Below are 10582 nucleotides of genomic sequence, written 5' to 3'. Positions count from 1 at the left end.
TGCATTTATCCTGGGACACACCTGGGCTCGGCTGTGTCCCATTTCGCTGATGACCCTCCTGGCTCCACCCACCGACATCCTATTACGGAAAACAAGAGCAAAGAGAGAGAATTGGGAGGGTCGTCACAAGTGGTATATGGGTATGTCAGCCAATCAGCATTCAGGGCTCGAATGCTGGATGGTTGGAGCCCCGAATGCTGATTGGTTGACATACCCATTTACCACTTGTGACGACCCTCCCAATTTTCTCTCTTTGCTCTTGTTTTCCTTAATAGAATGCTGGGTGGTTGGAGCCCTGAATGCTGATTGGCTGACAGCCATGGTATATCAGACCGTATACCACGGGTATGACAACATTTATTTATACTGCTCTAATTACGTTGGTAAACAGTTTATAATAGCAATAAGGCACCTCGGGGGTTTGTTATATGGCCAATATACCACGGCTAAGGGCTGCGTCCAGGCACTCCGAGATGTGTCATGCATGCATAAGAACACCCCTTATCCGTGGTAGATTGGCCATATACCATATCCCCTCGTGCCTTGTTGCTTAATTAAGCATTATCACCTGAAGCTCAACTGATGCGGCATAGTGGCTATAAATAAATACGTTGAAGTATGGGCATAAATATGCAATGATAAGATTTAACAATGAATGTATGAGGACACAAGACCAAATGAATGCATTGAATAAAGTTATGAATGACCATGGAATAAAGTACACTAAATGCCCAAAATATGTGGACACCCTTTCAAATGAGTGGTTTTGACTATTTCAGCCACGACCGTTGGTGACAGGTGTATAAAGTCGAACACACGGCCATGTAATCTCCAGAGGAAAACATTAGGAGCAGAATGGCCCATACTGATGAGCTCAGGGACTTTCAACGTTGTACTGTCATAGGATGCCTCCTTTCCAACAAGTCAGTTCAACATATTTCTGCCCTGCTAGAGCTGTCCAGTCAACTGTAAGTGCTGTTATTGTGAAGTGGAAACATCTAGGAGCAACAACGGCTCAGATGCGAAGTTGTAGGCCACACAAGCTCAAATGGAACCGGACCGCCGAGTGCTGAAGCGCGTCTGTCCTCGGTTGCCAGCGTTCAGGCGGTTACGTGAAAATTTGGCGCCACCGTGTGGAAGAAATTAGTAGAAACCATGACAAAATAACCTACATTTTCTGTCCCATTTGCTTTGCCGTAGCCAGTTCTAATGTGAACCGTATGGTAAAGAAAAAAGAGAGCTTCGAATACTGTATTGTGTCGGATACCTCTTCGCTGTAACAGCATCAATGCCTCGCTTTGCGCTGGATGTTTGCACTCAGTGCCAGCAGACAGGGCTTTTGCAGTAACTCGCGCCGATGGTTCTAGACGTGGGAGCTACAGGAATGTTGACTAATGGTTGTTTTGAAAAAAAAAAAATGATGTATTTATTTTAAGAGATTACATCCAACGATACATCCATGAAGATGTATCGCCGTGACTCGCTGTGACTCGCGCTCTGTCCATTGTGTGAAGAAGAATGTCTCCACCGGTGTCGACTCTGCTTTCCGGACTGTGGTTGTGCTTGGTTCTGTCCGGCGCTGCTAGGCCGATGTGGAAAACTTGTGACAATGGAAAGGTACAATATGAATCATTATGGACTATTTTATACTGCCATATGTCCCGTGTGGCTCAGTTGGTAGAGCATGGTGTTTGCAACGCCAGGGTTGTGGGTTCGATTCCCACGGGGGACCAGTACGGGGAGAAAAGAAATGTATGCATTCACTACTGTAAGTCGCTCTGGATAAGAGCGTCTGCTAAATGACTAAAATGTGGAAAAAGTACACAATTGTCATACTTGAGTAAAAGTAAAGATAACCTAATAGAAAACGACTCAAGTGAAAGTCACCCAGTAACCAGACTAAACCATTTTCTTGTTTTCTTTTACTCCCAACACTCAGACCTAATTTACAAATGAAGCATGTATGTTTAGTCCTCCAGATCAGAGGCAGTAGGGATGACCAGGGATGTTCTCTTGATAAGTGCGTGAATTGGACCAATTTCCTGTCCAGCTAAGCATTCAAAATGTAACGAGTACTTTTGTGTGTCAGGGGAAAATGTATGGAGTAAAAAGTACATTATTTTCTTTAGGAATGTAGTGAAGTAAAAGTAAAAGTTGTCGTATGACACTTCACTTGACTTTGTATTCACTGCTTCAATTATAATAGCTAGACAATCACATCAACGCAATGACACGGTGAATATATGTGCCGTCGATTGTATGTTACCGTTCTAAACAGCAAGTCAACTGTGACAGTTTTGTGTCTGTATGATGGTTTTTCTGTGACTGGCAGCTCTTGCTGGGGAGAGACCTGCCCCCGTCAGTTGTGTGGAACTGTCCTGTGATTTCCTGGCCGGAGTCCACTACCCAGGTAACCACGGCGCTAGCCACGTGATCTATTGAACCGCTGTTCCGCATAACATACATAGAGACTGGTAGTAAACTACTGTAAGCACGAATTACATGTTCACTATCGTGTTCACTTAATATTGTGCTTTTGTTGTGTGCATTTTCCCAAGCCAAATCCATTGCTGAAACACAGTGTAAACCAGGTCTCTCACCTCTGTTCGCAGGAGATTGCTAGCGTTGACACAAAGTATCCCCCACAGGTAAATCAATCAACTTGTCAAACAGAAAATACAATGAGCTAGCCTTATCTTTCGTTATGAGCACGTTCTTTCCAAACCCTTGGATCACATTGTAGCTATTACTGATAAGTCTTTGGAGCGACTGATTCTTTACACAAATATACTATGAAAGAGCCTCCAGCTCATTTTCTGCTAGAGAGGGCCATGACCTGTTCAATTTAATTCAATAAAAATGTAAACAAAATTGTCAACAAGACAACATACCGCAGTGTTTCTGTCTGGAAGGGTAGGGTGCAAACGTTGCCTAATCCCGAGCCCTGTTCAGCAGGGCACAGCATTGCAGAACGTTCACATAGAAATGTATGATGTAGAACTAAACATGCCTCTCTGAAATATAGAATGAGAAATCACGCCTGGCGCTAATACATAAGTCTGCCCTCTCTTCCTGTCTGGCCTCAGCGGATCGAGCACGTCTGCATGGACACACCCATCACATACAATCACACTATCCCCAACAGGTAAGATGCTGCGGACCGACACACACACACACACACACACACACACACACACAGGGAGTGTTACATCACCAAGAACACACAATACATACACACCTGGGAACCTGTGTTGCGTGCCTTTTACTAAACTGTCTTTATGTGGGTGGTTTGTGTAGTGGTGCTCACCGGACTGTAGGGGCAGAGAGTGGAGAGTACCTGTACTGCCCCCCTCAACGCTGGCTCAACAACCTGCAGGTAACCACTAAAACCCTGACACCACACACACAACCTCACATATTAGATCGCCAATATGTTTCATTAGTCCAGTATTACCACAACAGATTGTCCAACTCTAATCGGTCTCTACTGTTGATGTGTGTGTGTGTGTGTTTGCAGCATGGAGCAACAGTGTTGCTGTACCATCCGTGTGCTCCTGTTCGTCAGCGTGACCTGCTGTCTGTCCTGGGTCACCGCTGTCTGTCTGACTACATCATAACGCCTCACCCTGACCTCAGCAAACACAGAGTGAGCGAGTCACACACACGATAAAGACAGTCTCAAAGGAAACATTGCCTTTACTTACACTTAGATATCAGTAGAAGTGATTTACCATCTACTCTGTACTCGCTTGTGAAATGGCTGATATCCCAGATTATAGATTACACTGAAAACGGACACCTCCTCACAAAATATGTCTACTGTGACAGCAGGGCGTTAAATTGACACCCCAACAGATGCATAGACAAAGTCATGACGGTGAAACAAGACACCAGAATGTTCCCTCTATCAATGGGGAACACAGTAGAACACGTCTTCAGAGTGGCCTGTCATTGAAATGAGGGTTGTGTTCATTAGGGCACACAGTTTCAAAACAAGGGAGAAAACAAGCATTTCTTATTGGATAAATAGAGATAGCACTTACCCGTTGTCTTCCTTTTGGTTCCTACTGAACATGACCCTGTGGTGACTGAATCACTATCTATCTGTTGAAGCCGTTAGCGCTGGTGTCCTGGGGTCGCACGCTGGAGCTGTCCCATGTGACCACGTCGGAGGTCTGTGATTGGCTGCAGTTGACAGCGGCACACGGGAACCGTGGCGACGTGGATCAAAGCAGACAGTATAACTTGCTGTTGACCCATCCTGCAGATCACAAACACGCATACCCAAAGCAAAAGGTGAGCCAGAAGACAGAGCGAAGAGAGGGCACTGCATGTCTGAAAGTTTGAAAGACAGCATAAAGCAGTGGTATTCAAACTTTTTCAGTGGGGACCACATTTTTTGGGGCCAGAATTTCTGGGGACCCCATTCCGCCCCAAATCTAATGACACTACCATCAAATCTGTGCATTTAGATTTTCACATCAACAAATAACCTTAAATTCATTTCATTTTCATCACTCTTATCCAAATTAAAATAACCAATATACATCAAATAAATCTGTACTCTGACATTTGTGGTATTTGGCGAACCTACTGCAATTCCCCTGCGACCAGGTGGTCTTGAAGCTGTCATAGAATTGTTTTACTGTTTGTATGATTTACTGAGTGTGCCTTTTTGTTGATCATAACCAGTCTCTGAGGCAGTGCTGTGAGGAGACCCTCTCTCTTCTGGATGGATGGTTGGAGGTGGCAGGCTGGGGGAGAGGGAGGGTCCGCAAGAGCCGAGCTGCACTCAGGAAGGAGTGGAAGGAGAAAGAGAGACGGACCACCCTGGATAGAACCGAGCCGAACAGAGTCCAGAAACATGGAACCACACTCCAACTTGAAGCACAGGGCCAAGCCACAGTGAGGGCTACACAGGGAGGCACGGACCGAGGACTCAAAGTGACTCAACCTCACCGCAGAGAAAATGACACTAATGAAAAAGATCCCCGAGGCAAAGTGAGAGAAACAGACTGGGTGAACCAGAACGAAGCAGAGGACAAGAGGCAGAGCGGGAAAACGGGAGACCTCCAGGAGAGAGAGGTGAAGAGCAGCAGACACGAGGGAGAAACACAGCCCCGTAACTCTCCAACCAAGAGGAACAAGGCTCTGTCTCAGAGTCAGCCCAAACAGCTGGCTGTCACTCAGGCGAACAGCCAGGACAGGAGAGCAGACTGTGATGGTAGGGTGGGCCACTGCGAGTGCACTGAGACTGTAGCTCCGCTAGGGGGCGCCGTGGCTGGACCCGGTGACAGGATGCTGCCCACTCCGCGGACAGACGAGGCGGTTTGGGCGGCGGCGGCGTTGGGCTTCCTCCTGGTGCTGCTGGTGCTGTCCGTGCTGCACACGCGCCTCTACCGCCACTGGCGCACAACGCCCAGCATGTACTGGCACGACTCCAAGCAGGACTACGACAGGGTGGCAGGTGGGTTCATTGGGCCTCACACATCCCCCCCGTCCCCAACACACTTCTTACGGGCCCTATAAAATCTGTGTTACGGAATGCAGACATGAAAATGGAATTCAACGATATCATTTTTTTTAATTGAACTTAGAACATTTATTAATTTGCCTAAAATTATCATAATACATTAACAAAATGCATAGGTGACTTGTATTTACCTTTCTGAAACGGCACAGCCGTGTGTGTGTGTGTGTGTGTGTGTGTGGTGCGCACATACAATATGTCTACACAAGGGATGGACAACTTCGATGGGGGTGGGGGCCACAAAAAATCTGAACTCATCATGAGGGGCTGCAGTTGCTCGCGGGTCTGCATACCCACATCTATACCCCCCCTCCCCACCCACATTGTGAGCAAAACATTTTAATGGCCCCCCTCTTGTCAGCGGAGATAGTTTTACAGTTAATTTCGAGTAAATCATTTTGCCATGGGGTGTAAAGAAAATTAGCTGTTTTACAGCTAATTTCCTGCAATTCTACCCATTTTGCCATAGGGTGAAGAGAAATGTTTGCAGTTTTGAATATGATGTGTGAGACTGACTAGCAAAATCAATGGGGGGCCCCCCAGCCTGTAATTCAAACATGATAACAAGTTTAGATAGTTTAGCAGCCAGCTAACTTAGCAATCTAAAAAAAATGTAGCTGACGGGCTAGTTGACTGAATATCAGTGACTGACATAACGAGGAAAACTGCTGATGCACAACCAAATGTTGAAATTGCACCTTGTGTTATTCTACTATTTTAACAGTAAGTTGAGACCCTGACAGAGTTCCTAAAAAAATGTAACATTTTGGGGGAAATTGACCAGAGGACCTTAATAAAAAGGTTCAAAAGTCTAGTTGCCCATCCTTTGTGTAGCCGTTAGCTACGATGCTAACGTAATGATAACCATCTTCTGGTATTGTAGGAAAGGCTTTCCCAAAAACCTTCTGAATTAAATTAAACTACAAGAATATCATTCTTCACCTTCGTTGATGCCCACTGCATCAATCCAGTGGGCATTTGTTTTGCAAACTCTGCATTTACATGAGTGCTACAGAAACATCGCTAACCAAACAACGGTCTTTTGCTGGTGTACACTAGAATTAAAGGGTAACTACACTCACATGTCAACATTTCTTAGATTTATACCAGACCTAAAAAGTGGACTCCAGATGTGGTTTAAGCATTGTTGTGGACTTAGAACATATGATTTTGTTGCTTTACTATTAAATCAATTTTCATTTTGAGAGCGAAAACCTGAAAACAGGGAAAAAACGGAAACCTAAAAGAAAAATGTTTATAAAGAAAATCTGCCAAAAAAGGATCAGAATTTATAGGGCCTTAACTTTTACAACTGAGCATTATCATTACTGTTAATCCTATTTTGCAGTTGTTATAATAAGGGGTGCGTGTTGTGTGTCTTAGATGTGATCCACAGGAGGCTGAAGATGCCAGGGAGGAGGAAGAGGAGGGCATCCAAGAGCCGAAGACAGGAGTGTGTCCTCCTACCACCCAGCTCCAGCACAGAGGAGGACGAGTAGAAACAGGTCTCTCTCATCCCTCTATCTGTTTATTATATCCGTCTTGTCTTTACCCTGTGAGAAGAGAGGAGTGGACATTGGGACCTAAAAGCAGGGTACTCCTACTGGCCTAATAACATTGCTGTGCTGAAGAAACATTTTATGGAATTTTCTGTTGTTGTAACGAGACCTCAAACAGGTACATCTTCTATTGCCGGTACTTAAGAAGGAATATTTTAGTATTTTAACTGTCATACAACACTCCATAGTACAAAACCCCATTCAATCAGATCACATTACAGTAGATCATTCACAATCACCACCAATGACACCATTTCACTACACATTCAAGCCTTTTCTCATAGGGGCTGAGTTAGACTTAGGAAATGATTTTTTTTCCCCCTGTTCATTTATTGTAAACAATCCCTTTGAATATGTATTTGGACAGTGAAGATAACTTTTTTCAATTTAGATCACATGTTTCGTATGAGGCGAGAGTACAGAATGTCACCTTTAACTTGAGGGTAGTTCCTGTTTTCTATTTTACTGTTTAGAAATGAAGGGACTATGTATCTATTCCACCCATTTGAAGAAGTATTTGGACAAATTCACTTAGTGTATTAAAGTTGTTAAAGGTTTAGTATTTGGTCCCATATTCCTTGCATTCAATGACTACATCAAGCTTGTGACCCTACAAGCGTTTATTGTAAGTAAGAACAGAACGTTTCAGAACACTTCTACATTAAAGTGGACGCTACCATGATTATCAGTAATCATGAATGAATTGTGAATAATGATGAGTGAAGGTTAGAGGCACAAAGATCCCCCCCCCCCCCCTCCAAAAAATACTAACCTCTCCTGTTGTTGGTAACAAGTGAGAGGTTAGCATGTTTTGTTGTAGCCTATGTTACTTTCTCACTCATCATTATTCATGATTCATTCATGATGTGTCTTAATCATGGCATTATCAGGATTCATTTGGAAGTGTTCAGAAACATCTACTCACATAGAAAGAAAATGACTCCAGTTGTCATTCATTTCCTATTGGGCAAAATATAATCTGAAACACAACCAAAACAAACTGCAAGTGCATCCAACAAGTTTGTAGAGCCAAAAGCTTGATGTAGTCTTTATGTTCAAGGAATATGGAACCAAATACTCAACTTTTGATTACTTTACGCTAAGTGAATTTGTCCAAATACTAACGACTTCTTCAAGTGAGGGGACTAAACATCATTTCTAAACATTAAAACATATGTATGAAAATACCCTCGTGCTGACATTCTGTACTGTCTCATAATGTGAATAATTTGATCTAAAGGCCTAAATGCTGAAGTACATTTTTAGCTTCACTGTCCATATACTTATGGAGGGGAGTACAGTTGCTGTTGTAAGCAACCGGCTGTCGGGTGCATTGTGTTGCAGTAGTGGGTACAAGTCCATCAAATGCTGTTGTGTGATAGTAATAAATTGTTGTTTTTTTAATCATGTATTGTGAGTTACAGTTTTAATTAAATATATAAATGTGTTATTGCCACACACCAGATGGGTGCAGTGAATCAAGACATGGACAGAGCAGTGTTGTATGTAGATGATTACACTATTATTGTCTTCTACTACACTACGACCAGTATACTCCTATGAAGCTATAGTTTGGAAGATAACCGTTTCAACCACAGAACTAGAGAGAATCTATTTCTATGCTTTTAACAACCACAGGATATGAATTCCCTTGTGCGAGAAAAGGATTGAACATTACCTGCATAGCAACAATGAAACCCCTTTGGAGCAGCAATACCCTGTGCAGGCTTTTATTTTTTTGATCTACTATGCTGGTGGGGGGTATGTTATATGGATCCCCATTAGCTGGTGCAAAAGCAGCAGCTACTCTTCCTGGGGTCCACACACAACATGAAACATGACATCATACAGAACAGCTAAAATATGTAGATATTCTTATTTACAATATTAATGCATACATAATAGGATATGACTGAAGATCAATATTCTAAGTAATGAAATTACAACCAAGAAACACAAAATCCCCACAGATGTGGCTCCCATGATGTAGCAGCTGCAGCCATATACAGTGTATAAAACATTAGGAACGCCTTCCTAATATTTAATTGCACCCCCTTTTGCTCTAAGAACAGCCTCAATTTGTAGGAGCATGGACTCTACAAGGTGCTGAAAGCGTTCCCACAGTTGTGTCAAGTTCTCTGGATGTCTTTTGGGTGGTGGACCATTCTTGATACACACGGGAAACTGCAGAGCGTGAAAAACCCAGCAGCGTTGCAGTTCTTGACACAAACCGGTGCGCCTGGCATCTACTACCATACCCGGTTCAAAGGCACTTAAATCCTTTGTCTTGGCCATTCACCCTCTGAATGGCACACACATAATCCATGTCTCAATTGTCTCAAGGCTTAAAAATCCTTCTTTAAAATCCCCCTTCATATACCTCGATTGAAGTGGATTTAACAAGTGACATCAATAAGGGATCATAGTTTTCACCTGGATTCATCTGGTCAGTCTGTCATGGAAAGAGCAGGTGTTCTCAATGTTTTGTACACTGTATCAATGATTGGCTGTCAACAGAAACTTTAGGGCTCCCTTGGGCCCTGGCCAAAAGTAGTGCACTACATAGGGAATAGGGTGCCATTTGGAATGCACACATTGAAATGGTCTGTCCCTAACAGGCTTCAGCGTGTCCAACATCACGTCCTCAGACCATTAGTGTGTATGCGTACCAAGTAGTGCACTACTTTTTACTATGGCCCATATAATCTCTTGTGGAAAGGTTCTGCGTGTTTAACCGAGAGAATCTGTCGGGACTGAATGAGATACGGAGGATAACGAGCAGCAGTAGTTCTGGTGTTTGGTTATTTGTACAAATCCCGATTTCGCAGGTGTTAGCATCTTTCATATTTTGGAATGAGAGGGGATGTTCGCAACATGCAAAGAGAGAGGGTTCCGCTCCTCTTTCTGGCATCTCTTCTCTTAATACGTATGGACCCAGAACTTAAATTGAGCATTTGACCAATGACGTGACACTTTAGTTCTGGGTTAACTGAGATGAAGTACTCAAAAGTAGTGCACTATAAAAGGTAATAGGGTGCCCTTTGGGACAGAGAGTATGCCATTACTATGTAATGAGCTGTGATTAAATGTTAAAGACATAAAGCTAACCTGTGAAATCATTCACACCAAGAGGACAGTTAAAGTGTGACTACATGAACCAGAGAAAGTGAGAGAGACAGTAGTTTGTATAGTGTACCCTGAGACGGTCCTTTGATACGGCCTTTGGCTTACCTCCTTATGTACAGCACCAAGTTTGGACCCACCTACTCATTCAATGGTTTTTCTTTATTTTTACTATTTTCTACATTGTAGAATAATAGTGAAGACAAACTATGGAATAACACATATGGAATCGTGTAGTAACCAAAAAAATTGTTAAACAAATCTTCTTCAAAGATTCTTCAAAGTAGCCACCCTTTGCCTTTGACAGCTTTCCACACTCTTGGCATTCTCTCAACCAGCTTTACCTGGAATGCTTTCCCAACAGTCTTGG

At 43.3% G+C, this 10582-nt stretch overlaps 1 protein-coding gene across 1 annotated transcript; it reads left to right on the top strand.

Annotated features, from left to right (window-relative positions):
- The first annotated feature begins 1192 nt into the window (after nt 1–1192).
- On the top strand, nt 1193–8498 carry LOC115163120 (tumor protein p53-inducible protein 13). The gene is made up of 9 exons (XM_029714743.1): nt 1193–1617; nt 2333–2410; nt 2613–2648; nt 3087–3145; nt 3298–3376; nt 3518–3646; nt 4114–4296; nt 4693–5467; nt 6914–8498. The coding sequence occupies exons 1-9, from the start codon at nt 1519–1521 to the stop codon at nt 7027–7029; spliced, it is 1554 nt and encodes a 517-aa protein (XP_029570603.1). The 5' UTR covers nt 1193–1518; the 3' UTR covers nt 7030–8498.
- The last annotated feature ends 2084 nt before the right edge of the window (nt 8499–10582 follow it).

This window comes from Salmo trutta, chromosome 26, assembly GCF_901001165.1.
Source record: "Salmo trutta chromosome 26, fSalTru1.1, whole genome shotgun sequence".
NCBI classification, from domain to species: domain Eukaryota; kingdom Metazoa; phylum Chordata; class Actinopteri; order Salmoniformes; family Salmonidae; genus Salmo; species Salmo trutta.
Note: the sequence above shows the minus strand (reverse complement) of the source record. Positions and strands in the feature narration are given on the sequence as shown.

Bases quoted from the DNA above. Each gene is read 5' to 3' on its own strand.
- LOC115163120 (XM_029714743.1), top strand. From the start codon at position 1,519: ATGTCTCCACCGGTGTCGACTCTGCTTTCCGGACTGTGGTTGTGCTTG. The intron at 2,649-3,086 runs GTAAATCAATCA...GTCTGGCCTCAG, and splicing joins ACACAAAGTATCCCCCACAG to CGGATCGAGCACGTCTGCAT. The intron at 3,377-3,517 runs GTAACCACTAAA...GTGTGTTTGCAG, and splicing joins GCTGGCTCAACAACCTGCAG to CATGGAGCAACAGTGTTGCT.